Genomic DNA, 24,998 nt, shown 5'->3' on the forward strand with positions numbered 1-24,998 from the left:
GTCACCCCAAATTTTAGCATTGTGTAGAGATGTTTATTTAGCTTGAGAAAGGCTAGCCAACTTCAAAGTTGAAGCCAGAATCACCCTAATGATAAAAATGCTCAGAAGGAATACTTTGACTCTAATTACAATAAAATAACGGATAAATTATTATTTAACAGCAATTTGAACAAGGTAGGAACAAAAAATTAAGGCGGTTCTGGAAAGAATCTACAATGAGGTAAAAAATGCAGAAAGGCTTGAGAGGAAAGAAACGAAACACAGAGAAAGACCGTGTCAGAGAGCTAAGCCACGAATGCACTGTAAAAATCAGGAAAAAGAACAAACAGCTCCAGTGTGGCATACGGTATAGTATATTCAGCGATATCACAAGTTTTAGGATTGTATCAATAAATTGAAAGGCATTCTGGATTACAGGTGGCCAGTGAAAATACTTTAATTTAAATTATTTTTGAGAGTGCAGAGGAATTGGTAGATGTTAACTTACCTGGGTACCTGGGGCCGATGGAGGTTACAGAATGAATACTGCCTGTGTTGCAAGGAACTTGAACCCAATGACCTCCTCCTGGTTTGTAATGGGTGATCCTGAGAGGCCTGCACTGCAATATTTTGGTTTAGGACTCGGGGTTGTTTCACACACACTTCACTGAGCCAGCAGCTAGCTTCCAGCTGCTCTAGATTTTGTTTGGCTTCCAATAATTTCTGCTTCTTGACTATCCTTTCCAGCTGGAATTTGACCTTTTTCCGTCTAATGTTTCTTTCTGCCTTTTTTAAGGAGTACCTTCGCAAGAGCTCCAGCTGCACCAGTGTCTTCTTGTTCTGCTGTAGCAGGGAAGGGCAGATTTCCTGCCCAATGCTACTCTGCACCTCAGCCTCTGCATACAGTGTAGATTCTGTTTGCACTGCAAACTCTCTCTGTTGTTGCTGAAGGGCAGCTAGTCGGTTGTTCTCATTTATAAGCCACTGCTGGTCTGTAAACAAAACAATGATTGAAAGAAAGTAAAAATCATAGGAGAAGCATTATTCATTCAGTTAATCAGCCCTGAGAGCCCATTTCAGAACAGAATTCTTATGTAGGTAGAGCAAAGCCTTGACAAGACATTTAGACAAAAATGTATCATTACTGTACAGAAAACCCATTGGGATAAGCACTCAGGTAACAACTAATACTGCAAGATATGAACAGGGGGGTTAGCTGACACAGCTAAGAAACTGGTGAATAAGACCTTGTTTGTAAGCAAAAAGTTTAACACTTTCCAAAAGGATACAGACTTAGATATTCAATTTCTCAAAGATTACACTCAATTACCTCAATGTTTTTCTTAAAATACAGAGGAAATATTTCAGTGCCCGAGTTCCTTCCTGCACAATTTTCAGACATGGGGTAGGTATTTGCAGGAGTGTACTATGACTTGATCAGCTTTTATAATGTGAAATACACTACTACTTTTGCCTTAATTATTCTGAAGTCACATTTTAAAGTTCAAATGCTTTACGTAGGGAATGAACATATGGGCACTGTGAGAGGAGTTAACACGGGAACAACTATGGCTGCTTCAGAAGCACTTGCAAAAATGCCTGATAAGAGTCCATACATCTTGCACATGAACACTTTAGCATGCAATATACTTGAAATCAATGAAAAATTCCCATGACAAGGACACGGGTGAAGGCAACACAATCTTTAGTTATAAGATGAACACACCCAAAAAAGACATATCACCAGTCAATGCATATTTTTCATAAAATCACCAGTCTACTCTATAGTTAGATTCTCTCCTTTTACGCATGTCCCCCATATTTCATAAATGCTAAACATGCTTCTCTCACAAACCAATTGATTAGCCTCATTTGATAACAGAGTGTTTTACATCTGTTTAAATTCTTCATCTTTTCTAAACATTCAGAGAACCTGATCTTTGCAGTCAATGGGGAAGCAGTAGAGGACACAGAACACCATGTTGATTTGTTTTTAACTCTTGAAGCAAGACCACTTAACTCCATGCAAGGGAAGTGCTTAGTGGTTTTTCAGTGTTTAGGCATGTTCTCTTAAAGAGTTTGTTCATTTTTAGGCTAGTATGAAAATATACATATTCAGCTGCACAGAGTTAACCAATAAAATAAAATAAAATAAAATAAAATCCTTAGCTGAAAAAGCAACATGCAAATCACAGGTAAAGTTCCTTCATAAATAGACCATTTCTCAAAGGACAGAAGCTTTGAAAGCACTTCCATCTTCCTAGCAGCAACATTTTTTTGGATGGGTTTATCTTCAATCTGCAGCCCCTTACCTTTAGTTATTCATGGGGTTAGGATTAGGAAACCAGAGGTATTTAACTTTGATATGGTGAATGAAGACTATCTGTAGCTCTTTGTAAGTCAGGTGAGTGGCAAGAAGGGAATTTTGGGCTGTGGAAGTTTCCCTAATTTAAAAAATGTAGCCATCATTAGGCATAAGCATTGTAAGCATTACTTGCTTGGTGACTACAGATCTTGTTAAACATAATTCATTAAACATAATCCCACCTCTGTGATTATCCTGCTCTGTTTATTTCGGCAGTTATGCACACAGTACATGCATAGAAGTATGGATACTCTACAGATAAGGACAGTTCCTTTATGGATAAAAGGAAAGCATTGTAGTCATAGTTTTAGTTATTTTTTTTTCTTAATCACATCTTTAACTTTTACATACAAAACAGTTTTCTCAATTCTTAATATCCAGATCTGTCCTCTTCAGTATGTTTCTACCAAGGAGAATATTTGGCAGATGAGAGTGTCCCTGTAATAGAGCTGCAAGCCCTAAGATGCTAATTAATGTCTACTCACAAACTTGCCTCTGTCAGGAGCTGAGAAAAAGATAATGCAGAAAAGGCAAGAGAACTTTGGTGGGCTTCCAAGTGAAGAATTGTGTTTGGCTGGCAAAAACTGCCTGTCTGGCTAAGCTTCGCATGGACACAGATAAACAGTGAAACTAGACTGGAGCAGAGAACAAGTCTAGATTCAAGAAATTAAGATATTTTGGAGAAACTCTGTACTGTCTACATACCCTAAGTCTACCTACTTTCTATCTCCACAATTTGGCGTAATGGTTGGCGTAATTGGAAGATGTCATACTGCATGTTTGGCTCTGAGAAACCTCAAAAAATTCAAAAATTATTCCTCTTCCAGGAACCAATAGCAGGCCTTGCCAAATGGAAATGGTGCCTTTGTTGTTCCTTATCAAGAAGCTTGGAACAAATCATTCATTAGAAGGTAACTAGAAGAACACAACAGCAACCCTATTTCAGTGGTCAAAAGCTTCTCAAAGTTTAAAATGCTGCCAGATCAGTCCACAAAATCTTTAAGAGGTAGTCACCAAGAAAAACCTTGATGAATGTATCTGCATGCAAAGCAGCATCTCTAGGGGATGGGAGCCACTGATGCTAGCAAACACCTCTCCAAATACACTTTTCTTGGCATAGTTAGTGTAGAGCTGAAGTTTGTGCCAGACCAGTATCACCAGTATTTTATCCAATTACTTTCAGTTCAAGACTAGAACAGTATCTCTGCTAAATCTGGCCTATAGGACGTATATGCAATATAACACTGATCACTGTAGAGTTCCTGTTGAAGTTAATCAATATCTCAACAAAAACTAGAACTTGATCACTTCATTACACTTCCATCTGGAAAATGCAAGCAGACAAAACATCCTAAAGCTTTAACCCGAAATGAATTATAATGTATTTCGAAATCTTCTGCTGAGAACTAAGCATGAAGTGAACTTCAATGTCCCACCTACTTCTCAGATGTGCACTGCTTAAAACTCCCAAGGCAACCACAGTTTGAAGCATGGTCCTATGCCATGAGCCTTCACTAAAAGCACATGAATAAGGTCTGCACTGTGCTACTGGTGAGATCATCGACAAATGCATACACAGAGCATCTTAACCAACACATGTTAGAGCACTTTCCCTTGAAAACTTACAGAAGAACTACCACGGTCATCTGAATTTCAATCTTTCAGAACAATGCAATAGATGAAGCACAAATAAATCAAAAGAAAAATGTAAAATACAATAGAAAACTCAATCTATGAGTCTCACATGGGAGAGTTGCACTACAGATACAATCAGAGCAAAACTGCAGGGAAACAGGATGGGGAGCAGCTGGGGAGATGAGAGGCTCAGTGCCACAGCAGGAGCAGTGTGTTGGTGCTGTCTCTCCCAGCAGTGACCTGCAAAGATAATTAGTGCTGCTGGTGCACTGCAAAGGAGCCCTGTTAGTCCTGTTAATCAAAGCTTGATAATTGTTCTCAAGGGAAAGGCAATTAAGAAGAAAACTAGTAATAAGCTGTAAAAATAAACTTCCACCCCTAACACAAAGCATAACTAAGACAAAAAAAAACAAAGAGGATGAAAAAATTCAGTAATGGAAGGGAAGTGAGAGAGGGCAGGGTACCTACCTTCTCGGATCTGCTGGTTGATGAGTGCTTGGTCATTTTCTAGTTCCCGCTCTGCTTTGATCTGTCCTCTGAGGATCTGCTGCTTTAAATCCTCAACATAGAGTTGCTGCCGTTGAATTTGTTTTCTGTGGAAAGCTTCCTGGTCTCTCAGTTTCTGCTGGTACTCCTCATGCACAGCATCTATCTCTCTGCTGTTAGAAATGTTGACAATGAATTTAAACCAGAAAAAAAATACCAAACATTTGTAATGAAACAAGTCATCTGACTAAAGAAAGACAAACAACATTCAGGGGATTGTTTTTTTCAATAAGGGTGCATTACACTAAAAACTTATGATGGTAAAGTAGCTGAGTACATGCACGTCACAGCAGGCCACAGTCCTGTAAGTATCAGAAATGCCAGCATTGCTGAAAGTTGACATGGTGAAGCAGAAAATTCCATCACCAGAAAGAAGGCAAAAAGAATTTTAAAAAAATTGTCACTTGTCATTTTGTTGAAGATCTTCCAAAAAGGAAATTGGAAGGAGAAGGGGGTGTTAATGTTTTATAAATTTATAACCAGTATTATAGGATGTTTTTCATCTCAGTGCTTCGGAGTTTTACAGAAATGTAAAACGTTTTTTCTCTCTTACAAATCAAGAATCTTCAACCTCAAAAGGGTTACAGGACATACTGAGATTACAGTGAAAGTCTCTGAAAGTATCAAGGAAAGAACTCGATCATCCAGTTCTCTCTTGGATGCAGCTTTTACATTAGGTTACAACTTCTATACATGGAGCATGACTGTGATCAGAAAAGTAACTAACCTGTGAAAAACTCTACAGGCCCTCCAAGAGGCTTGTTTCCTGACTGTTTGCCAAAAATGTATACACACACACACTATCTAAATAATATCTATTCTTAGCATGAACCACAACAGTATTCAAGATCTACTAACCCTACGTAAGAAAGGAATATACATTCTACCTGTCTGCACATCATCGTTAGAAATTCTTAACATTAAAGATTTATCATGTACAAAGGAGATACGTGATCTTTACCTGACATTTTGTTTCTAAACACCACATGATATACGCATCAGAAAATTAAATATTTAAGTCTTGAAAAATATGTTAATATATCTTACCAAAGTATTAAATGATATATTAAAATAAATTTATTACGCTTTTTAAAAAAAGCAAAGATGGCAAAACTCTAAAGAGTCCTTGAAGGTCAAAAGAAAAGAAAAATATATTATCAAAGGGAATGCTTTGGAAATGTCAAGTTGTTTATAAAATCACTACAAATACAAGGTCAGATGAGCAAGGTCTGATGAGCCCTTTGCTACATTTGAATTTCTTTGAAATCTCTAACTAGGACCATAAGCATTTGTTTGAAGCAGCCGTTTCTACAGCAACAACTTTGACTCTGTATGTTAGATTAGCCAACAAAACAGATGAAACAATTAAGCAGCCAAAACCTACATGTCTTCTGGAATGCCTTTAGAAGTAACATCCATTTTCACTTTCTTAAGAAGCAGCAGAAAATCTTGACTATACAAAGCCTTAAAATTCCCAATAATTTAAAATATTACTGACTCTCTTCCACTCACCTCAGGAAAACAGATTTTTTTTAGTGTTTATGTATACATAATGCTGGTGAGAATAACTGAAGAGGAGATTCTTCTATTCAATTATCTGTTATTGCATCAAAGTACAAACTTTGTCACTGCCATCTGCTAAATGGCTTTTGTCTATCTGAGACCTACAGAAACAAATCACAATAGGCAGCTCCAAGATCCATTTGTCCTTGGCTTGACTGCTAAGATGCCAACAGTCTATGATTTGTATTTTTTTCTTTTGGATGAATAGTAATCGATGCCCAGGAAACAGGACTGGGACCCCTAGTTTCTTATTCACCTGAGGTAGGACTGAATTGACATTTTACTGATGTAAGGCTCCTGTGGCTGTTTCATACCCAAGCTGTTTGGTTGTTTGTATTGACACCAACTGCTGGGGGACAAACTTAGAGGTTAAAGGTGGTCTGGTTAACTAAAAAATCATCCCTTTCTGAATATAAAATGAAAGCTGAAGAGTTTGATTTAGAAAAAGCTCCCATGTTTTTAATAAAAACCCTGAGGGAGGCTTTCCACAAATGAGGATTCAAGGTTATGTTCCATATTTTCCAATAAATATGTAGTAGCTAAACTACTAAATCAGCAGCTAAACTACTGATCTGAGACAGAAGACTCCTCTGATTCTGGAGCAATTACATCACCTCTGTGCTTTCATGCACTTTGGTTGCAAGGTCTTCATGGCAAGGACTGCCTTTGAATGCTTATGCACTAGTTATCCTAAGAGAGCCTTGATGTCAGCTCTTGCCGATACATTAAAAGTAATAAACCTTAATAGCAACTGTACATATTAAGTCTATGCACAATGCTGATAATGGGGCAGACTTCAGCCTCTTTTGCCGACGTATAAAAGCTCTGATTCCTACAGTAGCAGAACAGCTGAAAAATCTGAATCTACATTTGTTACTGAACATTTGCATGACCTTGGGAAATCACTTAGTCTGAGACATGTGAAAGAAGCAAAATACATTCATCCAAGAGAAGTGAGGAGAATCCATTATCCTTATCAAATATTAGAAAGTTGAGTATTAGAAGAGCTGATTCCTATACATTTAACGTTATCAGCAGCATTCTGTATGAGATTGAGGAAACAGATTAAGTTGTTGCCAATAAGGCTGAAAAGCGGAGTTTGGTAACAAAACAGTAGACAAAGAATTCTAGTTCTGCATGTGTTTACTAAAACTACATAAAATTCCTTTTACAAAAACATCTTCTGTTCTTAACCTGAGTTTTTGCTTGCAGCCATCCTATCATAATTCAAACCGCTTACAATTTGAAAAACATAACTTATATAAGTATGTGAAAACTCAATGCTGCATTTCAATTGTAATTGGGGGCAGTTAGGTAACACTTACTTACAGGTGGGAGAGAGTAACAAGCTCTTCCCATACTTTCCAACAATGTGGAAAACATCCCACAGCCATTATAATGGATCAGGGAATAAGCATTGCAAAGAATGGACACTGAAGTGTGGTGTTTGCTGTTCTCAGCAGCACTGGTGTATTCCCTCACGTATGAGGTAATAGCTTTTTGCTGATCTGATGTGAAACCGTAAGATCCTTTCCAACAGGCATGTGTGTTTGCACATAGAGCAGATGCTGGCCAAACTAATGTTATTGCTGACAGCTCCATACTGTGACTACACCCCATACAAGCCAAGAGTACAGAGGCATGACCATACTTCACTTTAAATCTTGGTAAAGAAACACATCGCAGCAACCATTACCATATTATTACTGCCATGTTTTGGTGAGGTAGCTGGATGGAAGGATTCTGTCTCTAAGGTTGAAGTTTCTGTAATAAAAGGTAGGTGGATTGTCCCACTGCTGCTGAAGGCATATATACAAATTGCAGTTCTGCTGCTATTTCAGTGCCTCTTTGCCTCATTTCCTAATTTTTAATAGTACAAAACAACAGCCAGGCAGGGTGGTAGGGACAACTCTGAATACAGAGACTGAAAATCCAACAGCTTTTTACAAAGTCACTTCTAAAGATTGTTTTCTCAAGTGGAAGAAAAAGATAATGAAAAATGATGCACAGCCGCTTACATAATACAGGTATTATGGCACAAGATGGAATGTTTTCCCTCTGGTTGTGAGCTTACTGACCATGAGAGTAAAACGACTGGCTGGCTTGGGGTACAAATCTGTCTCTCATAGAAACTGCTGAAACCAAGAACATGAATTGAGAGTGCTTCCTTTCTACCTTTGAACATGCTATGTCATGTCAACACATCCTTGCTAGTTTGTAGAAATACCACCACAAATTAAACTCAAAAAGGAGGTGACAATGGCCCCAAAATAAAATAACAGATTCACACACACTTAGTGGCTAGAACACCTAGTGGGCAATGTAAAGAACAGTTTTTGTAGCACATGTTTGAACAATTAAACTAAAAACAAATATCAATTCAATTAACATAAGAATATAGTCATATTCTGACATAGGTGAACAAAATCACTCATTTCTTTCATCTAAAATGTCTTAAATAAGATGTACTATTAAATTAATACTTGAGATACAGAAATCCTGTGATAAAGGAATCAAGCACAGATCAATTTCTGCTACTGCGTATGTTCCTTCCTTCCCATAAAAGCAACCTGCATTCAGTACAGTTATAGCAGGAAATAACATAACCTCGGGACAAATGTAAGACAAACAGCTTCGTTTCTGTAGACATGGAGACATACATAAAATCCTGGTTTCACAGGACCGGTATACTCTGGCATACAGCATATAAAAAAACCAACCCTGCATAAAATTTCATAAAATCATGCAGATTTCTAGGTGTACCAAATGCAGCAAGAAGTGTCAACAGTCACCCCTCCTCCAAGTAAACCTTTTAAAACAGCAATTAAAATTACAACAGCAAGATAACAACCTCAAAATAAATATAACAAATTACTGAGAAAAAAAAATCATATTATACCAATATTGCTGGATTGTTTTTCCATCTCATTTTTCTCTCCACAAAGTTTGCATGACGCATGCTAAATGAACCGTCTGTAAATCCACATTTTTTCCAGCCTGTTTTGTCGTCAGCTCTCCGGGATCCTATTGTGCAATTCTCCTCCCCTCTTCCCTAAACACTTCTACTGCTGATGCAGAGGCTGGCGGCTCCTACAGCATAATGCAGTTTTCAGTAACTATGGCAGCAATAGCTCTGTGGTGAGGCAGAACGCTTTCTGCAACAAAATCTTCAGGCTCAGACAGAGAAACTCAAGTGAAAAAAAATAAAGAAAAAGAAAGGAACACTTGCTAAGAGCTGTGATTTGTCATTTTTCCCTAAAGATAACATAGGTCAAGTTAGCATCCCAGTCCTTCTGTCTGCCTAGTATTGAAGTCCATTTCCTCTTTTACTAATGATTTTTTCCAGGGGAATAAGAGTTAATAAAGCAGAGGAGGAGAAAAAAAAATATGTTGGCAAGACCTTTTGCATATTTGCAAATCCCAGCATTGTGAGCAATCACAAGTCAGGGTTACAAGCCTATCCACTGATATATATTCCCCCGCCTTGCTCCATCCTCCCCCTCTCCACACGTGTCTGATCCGGGGCCCTTCCCGTAGGGTCTCAGAGCATCGCAGCACGCAGCTGCATGGGACCAGCAGAGGAGACTGAGTACATCTGCTTCTGCCTAGCTCTGAGGCTCAAACCTCTCCCTTCTCTTCCCTAGAGCAAAGGGAAAAATGATGCAGGAGCTATGAAGCAATGCCACTGGCACAATTCAAAGCAAAAGTTGGGGGTGAGGGGCAGAAGTGGAAACCAGAAATCAGTAAAAGCATCCAGCAGAGTCAGAAACCTTTGGAAGTAAGGGACCTTCAGAAATATGTACACAGAAGAATCCCATTCAGGGCAGTCACCATCAGGCAAAATATCATTCAGATTTTTGATTAGCTCGTTTGCTTACAGGTTTTGGTTTTTTGTTTTTTAGCTTTTCCACAAAAAAATAATAATTAAAAAAAAGAAAACCTCATTTTTTCTTTGCTTAAACCCCAAAACAAAACAACAGTAAGGCAATGACTTGGTTAAAGCAGTCCTTTAAATACACTTCTAAAACATACCTCTCTTTGGCAAGGAGTCACAGGCACAAGACATAGACACACTCTCCAGTAAAGGTCACTGCTGCATTGCTAAATTCCAGTTCAGCTGTAACTACAATCTATCACAGGCTACCCCTTATGATTTCAGTTATATATAGAATTAGTTAGTGCCCCTGCTAAATCACCCGTTTGCTCTAAGTTCTGGAGCTGCTGTAAGTGACATAGTGACATACTAATATGACAGTGTGCTTGTTTTGTGAAATATTTGGGGGATCTTTCAAGGGTTGCAAAAGCTTTCTTTAACTTGTATTTGTACAGCACTTTGAAATTCTCAAGTGATAGCTGTTAGTAAGAACACAAAGTATTATTTTTTACAAATACTAATTGGACTAGCTGCACTGTACCACATTAGCTGTTGTGTTCTCCAGTATCAGATGCCATATCTATGGATACTTTTTCCTTTCCAATCCAGTAGAATTTCCCACATTCTTAAAAGACGCTTTGTTCTGGGTCTTGATATTTTCAGGGAGAAACCTTAAATATGTTCCAAGCAGCTACAATTCCTTCTGTGTGCTGCTGTATCCCTGGACTCTAGTGGAAATACTCTTGCTCTATGTTTTTTTTTTTTTTTGGTAGTTATTTTTTTGTGTGTGTGTTTGTTTTAAATCAGACTGGCAAGAGAACAGAAATAGACTTTATAGTTATATGCAGTATGGTATTAAGGCAACAACAGGACCAAGAACCTCATTATCTACTTATGTGTGGTGATGCTGTCACTTGACTGTTGCCAGTCACAAGCCCTCCATGTGTTTGCTGGTCTCCAATAAGCATCAGAAACGTGAAGTGCTGGGCTCTTTTGTGTAGGGAATATGAACAAGTAGCCAAGTAATAAGTACATTCAACTCTACCTCTTTTCATAGAAAGTTTCATGCTTAAAGTTTTAATAATTGGGTTCAGTGGTAAAAATTTGTTTCCTCTCTCATTTCTGAAAATATTTTAATATAAAATTAGAGCTTCACAGGCAATTCAACCCAATGAAAGCAGATGAGAAAAATAATGTAATCACACTGACAGCACAAGAAATGAGATTATAATTAATGATTATGATAATGTATACGTCAATATGTTCTGAAATAAAAAATCCAGAAGAAAGCAAAATACCATCAGTTCCTGATTAAAGAGTACTGAAATGCATGGAAGCCCAACAATTTTGGAATGATTTCTGTGTGCAGTTGCCATACCTCTTTGCATAAACTGACCACATTCTGCACTAGGAATTCCTTGTCTGGACTCTTACATTTGTCTAAGGAATTTTTGATATACTAATGGGTAAACACAATACATACCACTGACATTTATAGTAAATCCCACTGCAGTTGTGATTTCAAAATACAGATTACATGTGCAACAAATGCACAAACTATTTGCACAAGATAGAGTAAGAAAAAAGAACATGGTTGCAGGGACTTGCTTGTAATTCAGCTGCAAGTACAGATTCTTGTTTCAACATGATAAAGTCAAATTACATTTTGGAGCCTAGCTTGCTTCTTCTGGAGGAAGTCAGTGTAGCACAGAAGAAGGGCAAAGCTAGAAGGGCCAAAAAAAATCAGCATGTTTTAGACACATCACTTGAAATAGTTTTCTTACCTTATTTCAGGACATTTGTTTTCTTTACAGTTGGTACATTTTTGACTGTAAAAATAGAAATAGGAAATTACAAAGAGGTTCAAACAGAAGGCAAAAGAACTTCATTGAAGACAACTAAACACAGAGATTATGTTATATTTTTCAGTGGAGGAATGCTCTGAGACACAGGCTGCTAGCAGCTGGGAAAGCATATATGAAATACTAACTGTGCGGGTGCGTGTGTGTGTGAAATACTAGGTGGAATTTTATTTATTTTTACTGTTTCAGCAAATAAGCACTCCATGTAGTCCACTCAGTGCTATATTACTGTTCAAAGTATCTCAGATAAACCTTTTAGTACTTGACATTGACTTTTCTTTGCAAAGTCTAGACATTTTAAGTGACCTCATTTTACTCTCATATTACAGATTTGAGGCTAGATGTCTTGCTCATAACTACCTCCATAAGCAGAACTACTTGTCTGGACAGAAAGACAGGCTTATTGGTTATTGTAAGAACAAGTAGATCTATTCCGTTTACATTTGCTAAAAATTAGTAAAGGGAAAAAAAAAGACCAATGCATTATATCATCTGAAAGACAACTATTTTTAGACATAGTCTACAGCTTATTTCTCTAACAGATGGACATTTGCAAAAGTGATGGGAATGCAATACCATTATGCTTCTCATTTTCATTGAAGTAATCATTTCAAACACTCTGGCTACGTCTGAGCATAATGTTACATTATCTAATATTTTTAAGTCCTGACCAAATGATTAAAAAAACTGATCAATCCAATCTGAAATGTTCCTCAGTCCCATCAAGTTTAAAAGGGCAAAATCTAGTACAATGCTATGCTAAACTGTTCACAACACTTTTGGATTTCTGCATGTTTTTCTAGGACCAAAGTTCTATAATAAATGCTCCACTTCCGATGCCTAATTTCATGTAATGAGCAATGTGGTATCTAATTCTGACAGTCATTAGAAAATTACTTAAATTCTTCACCATTTTTTCCAAAGAAAATAATAGGATTGATGTGTGTAAAATGTAAGTCAGTAAACGAATAAACTTCAAATACCATTTTGTAGAAAGGTACCATTGCAGCAAATCAAAAAAACAAATGCAGAGATTAGGCACGATAAAGAGAGCACATAGAAACACACTACCCAAGGTGGAAAGCAAGCCACTTGAACAGAAGGATGAAGAGATGTTCAAAAATAGGGTAAACATTTTATGCTTATAAAAATGACATGAGATTCTTCCCCCAGAAAGAGCAAAAAGATTTCCAGTTTGTCACCACACCAAAACACTCTAGCAAGAAGCAGAACTATCAACAGATATGAATGAGAAGATGGCTGTTTCTTGCCTTTGACTGACAGGTCAATTGAATGTGCCAGGCTGAGAGGAATTAAAAGAGAAAAAGAACCCAATTACATTTAGTTCTCCTATATTCTGTTAATATTACAAACTGAAACACAGGAGATACCTTAATTCATTTCCCTGATATACATTAATCACTGTCTTCTTCACACCAATCCTCTCTTCTTTCAGGAAGCCTCTCTCATTAAAAGCATACATTAAACATTGTGGATATGAGCAGCTCTTCAACACTTTGGAAGCAGTCTATGCCTTTTTTTCTTTTTTTTTTTAAACTGAGCAGTAAATAAAAGAGAATCACAACAGCCCTCTGAGATGAAGGGCTCAATATGGACCTGAGTGGCAGGGAATTTACGAGCAAAAAGATCTTCTGATTTTCACAACAATTAGCAGGGAAACTGAACTGATAATTATGTTGGCTAAATCCTGATTCATAACTAGAGAAGTCCATTCTGTGCACTGAAGTAATAATATTGCAAAAGTTATAGATTAGCTTGTAAATCAAAACAGCTATAACACAGATGTGGATGTGTACTGAATTAAGGCTGCCTGACAGTCTTGACCAAGGCATTTTCTTGATTGAGCATCGATATTCGTTGTGCATCAATAAATAATTTTGAAATTTATTGCTGGAATATCATAATATTTCAAAATTAATCGGTTGGCTAATGCCTTTTCCTGGACACTTTGATTTTGAACAGTTGGAAACGTGATGGGATTTATTTTAAATACAAATCAGTTCTGTGTTATTGAAGTCCTGTCCTCAGACATTGTCCCACAAGAGAAAAAGTTTTGTTCTTTTTCTTTTTTTTTTTTTTTAAACTTACTTTTCTAGGGAAGAAAGGATATAATGAGGAGAATGGGTGCAACTTCCATCCAAGTTGAGCCAGTCCAAAGCTCTACAGCTCAGAATGGGTGGGATATCATTAATCTACAAAACACACAACACAAGAACGGGAACAAAAAAATATCACAGCAGCCTAGGAACTTTCAACTTAGCAATAACACTGTTGCTGCTAACTGCTGTACGCAATGCTGTATAATATGCAGGATACGCATAATAATCTCTCTCACGTGAATTCAAAATCACATGGTTCTGCTTAGTCTTTAGTAATTTGCAAAACTATTAATTTGTTACTGAGTACACTTTTTTTGTAGTTGTTTTAATGTACTGCATGTTATATTAATCAAGAAATAAAGGATGAAAGCAAATGGAAGTTAAGCCCTTATTTCAGCTACGAAGGTGAGTACGAAAGGACATTTGAGCAGAAAGTACTGAATGTTACCATGTGAAAATCTGTTTTAAAAGGAAGTTTCTTGCCAATATCAGTTGTTAAAATGGTTATGTTCTAAATCAGAAAACATACATTTTTAAGGTAGCTTTTTGAGCTATATAGGATGGTCTTTTTAAGAATTATGTGTTATTTTTATTTTTTGAAACATTATTAAAATAGCTGACCAAATAACATCCTGCAGTAGTTAGTTCCTGTGACCAACATATCAATAAATATTTCATCTATTACTGATGTATGTAACAATTAAAAGCTTTCAGGGCTAACAACACTCAAGAAGCTAATGCTGTAAATTTTCCATTTCTGATAGTAAACATCATTTAGGATGGTGAAATGACAGTATATAGACGATAATTAAGAAAATTATCAAATGTGAAAAGACTCTTAATTGGTCTTTTCATTGCAGCCTTCTGCCTTTCTGTTTCAATCCCACTTTCGTCATGACTAGAAATAGGAAACACTGAATTATTCAGGGGATCTGCATCACCGTTTGCTAAGCACATCTGAAAGAAGCAATATTATCCTCACACAAAAGGTTTAGTGTCATTACAGACCATTAGACGGAGGAAATGAAACAAGAGAATATGATGACATTAAGAAATATTATCTATACCAGGCTGGCTTTTAAGATGGAAATTAATAGGGAAAATCAATAAAGAATTAGGACAGAGAAATACAAATCCTCAGAACTTACTGATCTTCTTTGCCTTAAGACAGCAGCTTCTGCTGGGTGATTGAATCTAAACTTATGAGACTTGCCAAGGACAACAAGGGCCCCTGTAAACAAAAATTAATTAGAAATCTACAACAGAGACACAATGTACCAAGCAGTTAGTGCCCTAAATATATAGGTTTCTAAACTGCTGTGTACAAACTACTGTGCATTCAAACCACTATAGAATAGCCTCTTAAAGAAAAAAAAAAAAAAAAAAAAGATATTCTTCTGACCAACAGCTTTCTGACAGTCACAGAGCAGAGGACTATTTTTAAAATTTGCCACTGTGGAATATCACTGCTATCATTCTGTAATGACACCATCCAAACAAACAAATCTTGGGGTCCTCTGCAAATCCAACATAACAGTAAATTGCCTGTTCATACTAAAGACCATGGCTAGTGCTGGAGGTCATTTCAACCATATTACATAACTGCCTTAAGACCAACCAGAGATCTGCTGGCTTGGAGCCGAATCTCCACAGCACTACTCTGACTACAGATCTTCACTTTTCAGAATGATACAGACTACTGCTGCCAAAAGGCATCTTAATATCCCTTCACCTTTGTCTTCATTTTTGCTTTCTGTGGGTAGGTTCATTTGCTTGTACCAGTCTGGAAGCTACAGCTATAGCTCAAACTCTGTAGTGCTAGACAGCTGCAGGAAATTGAAAGGTGCATTTCTCAGAGCTGCATAAGCTTGGTAAATTCTTATCTCTAAATGCCAGAAATAGGTTGAATACAATGCATCACACACAGGAAAAGCAAGCCTTACCTTGCGATAGACGACATGATCCAGTGACTTCGCATCCGTTCACAGTGCAGCGTGCGCCCTGAACTGGTCGCAAGGTTACAATCCCACAGATGTTGTCTATCACACAATGGTCTTTTTCAATCCAACGCCCCTGCAAAACTACAATGTATAGTTCATTTTATTTCATCTGTTGAAGGAGTTGGGTTCACACTGTTTTCCTCAGAATGCAGTACCACGCAGTTTTATCCTATGACTGCATACTTCATACTTCAAAGAACTATTTCACTTGCAGAATGAGAGCTGCAAATTGTTGTCTTTGTTAGCCCAGTACCAACTCACAGAAAAACAACAACAACAACAAAACTTGACTGAAACTGGAATTCTCTTTTAAAGTATAAGCTACTTTCTGACTTATAAACTGAAGCATAAATTCTTCTATTGTGCTGAATTTCCTTATTGCTATTATGGCATTCATTGTTTATATTTTGCTAATCCATTGGAAGAAAATAAACAAACAAATCAATCAGCCAAACTTAACAGAATTAACCAAAGCAGAGATTCCAGATTTTCCAATTTCTGTAGAAAGTTTCACACTCTAGTATCATTTGTAGCTCTTCAGATTCTGACTATGTAAATTAAGGCTAAAAATGAAATTAAATAATAAATATTCTGAATCATTTAGATTTTATATGTAAAATATTGTGTGTCCAAGGAGAGTTAACAACATTTTGAATGTAACCTGATGACCTGTGTAACATTAGTTTATGACAGAACATACCAGGATTTGGATGTTGGACATAGATATTTCTAACTCTAACACAGCATTTCACAAGCATAAATAAAATTCTACAGAGACTTCAATCACTTTCATTGATTTTTTTTTTACTTCAGACAGCAACAAAAAAATAAATAGTTTAGCCAACTTATGTAATTATTCTTCTCTCCTTACCTTCTTCTATAAAGAGAGATGACAAAAAAACATTACCTAGCTATTACACAAATGAATGTAAACCACTTGCTTTGATCTGCCCATATCATAAAATAATCTGTAATATCATTCTCTTACCAATGTCTTGATCTTGGTCTGAATCACTCCTTCCAATTTTGGTTGTTCCTTCCTAAAACAAGAAAACAACTAATATAAAAGTCAGTTACTGAAGATGAATTCTATATAAAGATACAAAAAGCATATATATATATATATGTTTTATATATATATATATATGCTTTATACATAATAGATATATTTATATATTTTATATATGTGTATATATGCTATATATGTATAAATAAAATAATATATCCTTAATTCTATATGAGGATTAGATGTACAGAAACTTAGCAAATACTTGAAATATATCACTTCTGAATGTTTGGACTGTTTAGAGCAAACTGTAGATACTACTTTGTACTACTTCATCCTGCTGCCCCACACAGAAATGCAATTACTTCTTATCCTGCAGCTATAGCAGCTTCTGTTACAAAACCAGTAGATGGAGTAATCCTCAGTAGATGACTTCTGGAACGTGCTCGCGACAAATATTTTAAATGTGAACACGTGTCCTGATGCTTTGAACTTTTACACTGAGATTTGTTGTTTGCAGAAATGAGATAATTCTTTTTAAAAATAAGTACTCATGCATGAGGAAAGAGGTCACAAAATGACTATTCAGTTAATGATTTTTTTCACAATAAAATCAAGATATAAAAGTAACTGAATTCCTATTTAACAAGGCAAGCATGTCAGAGAATGTGAATTCTTCAAAGTAACTACCTAAAGGTGAACTTTTTTCCAAAACATAAATGACATTTATAAAGAGTCTTCTCGGTGATTATGGCATATGGACATGTTCCTAAACTTGAACATTAAATAGCTTCACAGAAAAGGACCACACAGGAACAAAAGTGCAAATATCAATAGAACAGTGTCATTTAATCAATTCTATGAGAATTTACTACCAGTAAAGGCAATGAATTTACCACTTGTCTATTATGTTACATTACTGGTTCTATCTTTCTCCTCAGGAAAACAGAGGAAGACCATTTCCCAGCCCTGATGAGATACTATACTTGATTGTTATAAATATAGATTATTTTTGCACTCTTGAAACAATTTTAGTGACAACTCTGCAAGTAATATTATAATTAATTATGGTCATTAAGCTACTTGATTTTTATATTCTTATGAGAATAAATTGAATATGCTTTCTGCTCCAAGCATATTGTAGCCTAGATTTAAAAATAAGTAAGAAGTAATCATTGGAAGCCTCAAAACTGGGAAAAGGGAGGATGACGCAGTTATAGATAATTATGGGTGAATCATACTCATTTCTTGCATTTGAGGGAAAGGGAAGAATTACCTTTCAGCTCCTCACAGAGCTTGGTACTCTGAACAGTGGGGAAGTGAACGAACTAACAGAGCCCTCAGCTGCAAACCCTGCTGAGACCTCCTCCCTTGCTGGAGAAGCTGAAGGCTGCATTGTGCCCAGTGCCCCTGCTTTGGGGTATTATCAAGATACATGTCAGGTTAACAGTCAGTGGACTTAACCACAAAATAGACACCTGCCTTGGCCACAACTTATAGAAAACTTATGATCCATTTGGCTTTTGACTCACTTCACGAAACCAAGTGAGTTAGCACCGCATATTTTACACAAAGAGAAATAAATTAACTCCCAGAACACCTCTTAATCAATTTTCTTATTGACTAAGGAAGGAGATAGTTATTATAATACCAAATAAGTTTTTTTCCAATATGCTGAAATAACCTTCTGGTAATTCAGAAAAGTATATTATGGTTGCTCATGAAATTCACAATAGTTAAATGCATCACAATTAGTGGAATGAATCTGGATGAGATTAGGTACAACTGAAAACTGCAGCTAAGAGCAATGGTGCAGATAGCACGCAAGCAAACTAACTCATTAAAGACAAAAACAAAGCAGAATTAGCCATAAACAAGACCCATTTCAAATTACTTTTTCAAATGCTATTAACTGAGCTAATAATTTAAATACTCATACTCTTTCCTAATTACTATTGAATATTCTACCTAAAAATTGAGAGAGATGTTTCAGAACAAATGACTGCATAACCTCACCTTAATATACTGAGGGACATCTTCATAACTGCAAGTAATTTTATGTTGTTTCTCTCTTCTGGCAATGTTTCCTGACTAAGGGTAGAATTTCCAAAGCACTTTAGAGAAGCATAAAGTGGGAGATTACTTCCCCCTTCAGTTTTTGGAGTACTCTACTTTACAGAAAAGTTTGTGGAAAAAAGAGAAAGTCATCTAAAATTTTACCAACAAATCCTTATTTTTAAGGTCAGTTAGGCTATAGGAAAAATACTTATTTTTGTTAATAAAAGCCAGAAAAAATGAATAGCAGCTAAGAAAGAAAGGTTCATTAAGAACCAGCACAGCATTGATTAATGGAATTAACATTATGGAATAACGAGAGAATAAAAGAGTAACACAATGTCTGCTTTACATGATCTGAAGGCTGCTTCTCTCAAGAAGTACAAAGTAAAGTGCTGTAATACATTAAATTCCTAATATGTAAGGAACTGCTAGTGTTTTACCTTCTTGCTGATCAGATGAAGGTAATAGACACCAGAGTCTAAAAGATGCAAAGCACAAAGAAAAGAAAAGGCAGCATCTGGAGGCAAAGAAAGAGGAGACAAAGATGTCAGTCTGACAGAGACACTGGCTAATGACTTCGGAAGGTGACTCTTCAAACTAGGCTTATCCATTAAAATTAGTATCTTTACTTTAGGTGTTGTTAAAATTACTATGTAAAAATATTTACTGTTTCCACACTTACACATAATGGAAAAGCATTTAAATTGCAGCCGTTACTTTAAACTACTTAAATTGCAGCTGTTACTTTAAACTACTATTTCATGTTAATGTAGGATGGAGAAGTAAATTTTAAGCATGTTGATCAGTGCAAGGTGTTATTATTTGGTTCCTAATTATTACCTGGTACAATTTCTTTGTGCTGACATAAGACAAATTAGTTAGGTTTCTCTTTCAGTGTAATAAAAAATACTGTGATTTCTGTTTCAAATATCTGTTGCTACTTTTTAAGAGGAAAAAAAAAATACAGCATCCCAAAACTGCATCAAGTGGCATAGAATCTAGATTTGGATTAAGATATTTTATTAGTAGACAGATGCACAACAAGATCAATTTCACAAGACAACTTCATTTCATACATTGTTTGCTAATAAGTGTATCTCTGAATAGGTGCCCATCCATCATTCTTTTTATGTTAAAACAACATCAATATTTTTGTAACTTCCATTCATTTAAACAACATAAAAAAAAACACACAAACAAACAAACAAACAAAAAAACACAACCAGCCCAGCTTAGCCCTTACTTAGCCCTGACTAAAACAAATCCCCTGAAACTGAGCTGACCTGGCCCTCACATCTTAAGCCACAACCCAGAGTAATACACATGTGACACTATGAAAATTTCTTAGTGATAACAATTCCTTAAATGAGCAGCTACACAGCAAAGCATTTTTTATGAAGCCAGGACTTCCACCTGACCCTGAAAATATCCACTCAAATAGGATTACAAGTAAGTATCATTCATGTTACACATCTGGAATCTATTTGGTGCACCTGATAAAGTGAAAATAGCAATAAACAGAATTCACTGCCAAATTGGTCTAGTCAAAGATTACGTTTGTGCTTGATCTACAAATATACAAATATTCCAGTCTCAAGTATACAAGTACCTACTAAAATCTAGACCAGTAAATCTGGTACACTTTAAGCACCATCCTTTACCTTTATACAGATACATACCTGCTTTGTGAACAATCTACTAATTCTGAATTAGGGTATTTCACTTTGCTTACTACACATTATCAAATAGTTTGCACAGGCATTCATAAGAGGTGAAGTTATTATTCCATATATGAATTCTTGTCTGCCTCCTCCATTCTCATCTGTCCTTTTCTGCTACTGTTCTCCTTTCACCTATGTATTTATTCTTTTTGTGGATTGTGGCCTTTGCTTTTTGTTAGCTATTGTTGTAAAGCCACCTTAACCATACTTGTATACTTTTTTTTTTTTTTTTCCAAATAAAACACGTTTTGAAATTTAAAGGAAAAACAAGATAAGTGGCAATATCTCACCCTGAGATGATACAGCACCACTCCTGTGCTGAGGATATCATCATCCATGGCCATTAGATGAGGTAAACTGGAATCTATTGTTACTCCAGCTTTTTCTTTGTTGATGTCCACACTGTATTCTTCCATGATGGCCTTCCTGTCCATCCACTTACTTGTCCAGTCTTTGGTCAGTTGCTCAATCTTAAATGAGAACAGGAGGAAAAACTCTTTCATTTAATAAGTAGTTGAATTTTTCTCATACATAAATTTCTTCAGAAGAAAAAAAAAATAGCATAGTTTTCCATTTACTGTATATAATTTTTTTTCACCAGTTGCAGTGCGGGTGTATTTCTAATTGTAGAACATTTCTATGGCAACAAAAATAAGTTAAACCTGTGCTGCTACCTAGTGAAGCAGGCTAATACATTGAATACTAATTCCCAAAATATCAGAAAGAGGTATGATCATGCTAACTACTTATTTTTCCTGTCCTGAGAAGCTTAAGCAAATCTTAAAACCAGGATCTCAAAAACCTTTCCACATCACTGATGACTAAATCTTCATAATAATTTGGTGACTGTGCAATAGTTTCCTTTAAATAAATTGGAGGAGTTTAAACTTGGAAGACAAAGGAGTCATATAATGAATTACTGTGATAGACAGCTTTCAAACTAGAAATGGATTGTGCAGACTTAGTAATATGCAATGGACAGCACCCCATTAGTGACACAAAAGACTTTCACCACAAATTCCTACAGAACATGCAACATGCATTGAAGATGGCAAATTCCTACATATTCAGAGCAAACATGAAAGGATTAGGGCAAACACATTTTCATTGTTATTTCAGAACTGTGGCAGTGCTATCCTTCCCAGCCCTGTGGAATGGAATAGGGTTACAGCAGCATGCAGATCATACTCACCTTCATCTCATTCTGAAGAACCAGCTCGGTCAAATTTCCATCCCTGTCATCACTCCAAGAAGGACTAGAATTCCTCTGTACAAACAACAGTCACAGAGATCTGTGTTAGTTTCTTTATTAACAACTGGCAAGCACGTTCTTTCAATCTCCAAGATTTCAAGGTGAATTCAGGAGAAGGGAAGACAAAAAAAAAAAAATAGACATGCAATGCTGCCTACTCCTCTCTAACTATTGCATGCAAGTTTGGGGGGAAAACTGGTGAAAGTGCATTAACAGAGAGATTTCTGTGTAAATAAATCCTGGATTGTGGTTCCAGTGTCTTTCAGTAGAACATACTCCCTGTGGCCTGGAAAGCCAAGATGATGTTATTCCAAAGGCAAAGACATAAAGAGTGACAGCTGTATTGTGAAGACTCAGAAACACTCATAACCTCTTTTGGAGGATCAGAGTGTGCAGGCATGCTGAAACCTGCAAACTACTGTTGAGATCTACTAGTTCACTTTTTTGGGGAAGGAGGAATGCAACAAACTGCTAGGGAAATTACAACGATTGACACTCTGCTGTCTTGGTGCTTGTGTATCCCTACAAACAAATATTTCTATTTCAAGGTATTGATATCAATGCATAACAAAGCCAGCCAACTCTATGAAAGACAGCAAGGAAATCCTTTCTAATCATCACACAAGTGCTTATACTTCAGGATTATCAACATAACGCCAGAAAATGAAGAAACGTCCAAAATGCAGTTAGCCTTATTAATTATCAGGAAATGATGCATATATTTAATTTAATTTAAAATAACAAACTATTTAATTTTCCTCCAGATACAATAAATATGGAAAGATAAACAGATTAGATGAAACTAAGTTACTGTAGCTACCTAAAATGCCATTAAAACTCATGCTGGGAAGTGTTCCTACATACCAGTTCAAAGCTTATCAGCATAGTTTTCAATCTGTCAATTTCTTCTCGCAGTTCTCTAATCAGTCTTACATTTGCATCCTGAAACATCGAGACACAGATATTGGAAAAAACACTGTTAAAATAATTCTAGCTAAAGAAAGCTATGCTGAGCTGTTCTGAGAGCCCAGAAGAGATGAGAACAAGGAAGCTCACAACAATACTCCCTCTTCTACTCTGCTACAGACTCCGTGGCGTACTGCTCCGAGGTCAGCGTTTCCCATCTTTGATAGGTTTTCTTTTCCAGTAAACTTTGTCCCAAATATTTTTTGAACACAGATTTGCCGTAATATATTCCCATTGTGACAATAGACACGTCAGTATTTTTATATATGTATTTTCAAAACTGCCCCATCACATCAGAAAACATTGCTGTTTCTGTCATGCACAGGAGAAAATCAAGCTACAGGAGACTAAGTCAGAACATCTCCAACCACAGTATTAAAAAAACCTTAAAACTGATTCGCAAAGTAGTTCCTGCCTGCTTGTGTGGAGGCGTTTCCCTCACTTTCCGAGTAAGTATCGCTGCATAGGCAGTTGATGGAAACAAGCTTTTTGCAGACAGTTTAGGATAATTGTCTCTATGCTGTCAGTGACAATTTAACTCGGTTCAGTTTGCTGTGAGGGGAAGAAGGCAGCTACCTGAAGGGATGGAGTTAAGTGGCTAGTACAGATTGCGTGAAAGAGCAGTGGGGAAACAAGCTGGGAGGCTGAGAGACTCTATGAAACAGGAGGCTGAGGCAGGAGGAACGTATTTACTTGCATGTGGCCTGTCAGAGTTGAGACTACTGCTGTGAAAAGCAGACTATTACTGCTACTAGTGCTGACTAAAAACTAGTTATAAGGCACTCTTTAAACAGAGAATGGAAACAGATTCTAACTCAGGGAGCTGAACAAATAGAACTTCTGCACAGAAGTCATGTCTTTGAAATTCATGGTATACAGAAAAAATACAGGATAATGCTTTTAGAAAACACAGACCTAAAGAATTTTAGTGTAGTAAATATACAAGGTTGGCTGAGTCACACAGGGGCAGAGACAGCATTCAGTTCTCCAAGGCAGCATCAGACTCTTCCTTTACACCCTGCCACGTTTTAACTTGTGCAGTCTGTGTAGGACTCCTGCACAATCAAAGAGATGAATGTACCATACAGTCAGAGTTCACCCCTGGATATTCTGTGCGAAGAATTAAGCTATGGTTCTGTGGCAAAAATTCTTCTCATGTATTTAAAAGCTTCATCATGTTGTATACTGAAAAGAAGACAAATTGAGACTACATAGGCTACCTCAAGCCTGGCAAAATTTTTGAATTCTTGACTTTGCAACCTTAACATTGTTCCTTTAACATGCCTGAAGGAAGGGCTGTAAAGTTCCACATTTGTATTAATACATTAAATAGTAGTGAATAATGTAAGAGATTTGTAACTCCAACAATATTTAGGATAAAGACATAGGGTGAACATGCATGTCACAGCAATTCAAAGGGAAGAAAGATGGAAACTGATGGAACAGATATGAAGAATGTAAAAAATGTGTGAAATTCTAAATTATGTAAGTGGCAAGGAATCAAATAATTTCTGTTATACCCAGTCTCCCATTTTGCTCCAGCTAGCATGAGAGAGAAGTATGAATTTTAGAGAATAGGTATACTGAATAAAGCTTAAAGAATACACACAACAAAACTGAACAAGAATGAAAAGCAGAACCTCATGAGGCCTCACCTCATTCACTCTGGGCTTGTTAATAATATTTTTGGCATTTGAAGCATATCTCAAGGTACTCATGGTCTCATTGTAGCTGGAGCTGGCAGGAGAAATAGCTACAGATAGAAAGCAAACAATGATTTTATTTAAAAGAAGTAATCAGTTTAACCAAACACTTCAAGAATGGGGATGTTTTTCAGTTTGACTTCTTTTTAAAACAAAACCCAAAATATCCTTAGGGATTCATCAAGCTCACAGAAAATGACTTTTCAAGTTTGTATTTATAAGTGAGTAAATCACATTAAATCAAAACTGTGACATTGGAAAAGACTCTTATACTTAATTTCATGACCAATCAGCACACCTTTTTACCTTTTTATTTCCTGATGTATCCTATGAAGTATTTATGAAAAT

The 24,998-nt window shown here is 36.4% G+C and overlaps 1 protein-coding gene across 4 annotated transcripts in view; it reads right to left on the reverse strand.

Annotated features, from left to right (window-relative positions):
* Positions 1-24,998, reverse strand: part of STARD9 (StAR related lipid transfer domain containing 9) — a 108,475-nt gene that overhangs the window by 21,957 nt on the left and 61,520 nt on the right. For all 4 annotated transcript variants that reach the window (XM_035328088.1, XM_035328087.1, XM_035328089.1 and 1 more), the window contains exons 13-23: positions 24,603-24,700; positions 22,846-22,923; positions 21,922-21,996; positions 21,020-21,199; positions 16,933-16,984; positions 15,888-16,025; positions 15,093-15,175; positions 13,934-14,037; positions 11,747-11,791; positions 4,448-4,638; positions 488-971 (exon numbers count right to left, since the gene is read on the reverse strand). In XM_035328088.1, the coding sequence (XP_035183979.1) occupies positions 488-971; positions 4,448-4,638; positions 11,747-11,791; positions 13,934-14,037; positions 15,093-15,175; positions 15,888-16,025; positions 16,933-16,984; positions 21,020-21,199; positions 21,922-21,996; positions 22,846-22,923; positions 24,603-24,700 (1,528 nt within the window). The remainder of the gene's footprint in view (positions 1-487; positions 972-4,447; positions 4,639-11,746; positions 11,792-13,933; positions 14,038-15,092; positions 15,176-15,887; positions 16,026-16,932; positions 16,985-21,019; positions 21,200-21,921; positions 21,997-22,845; positions 22,924-24,602; positions 24,701-24,998) is intronic.

Source organism: Oxyura jamaicensis, chromosome 5 (genome assembly GCF_011077185.1).
Source record: "Oxyura jamaicensis isolate SHBP4307 breed ruddy duck chromosome 5, BPBGC_Ojam_1.0, whole genome shotgun sequence".
In the NCBI taxonomy this organism is placed as follows: domain Eukaryota; kingdom Metazoa; phylum Chordata; class Aves; order Anseriformes; family Anatidae; genus Oxyura; species Oxyura jamaicensis.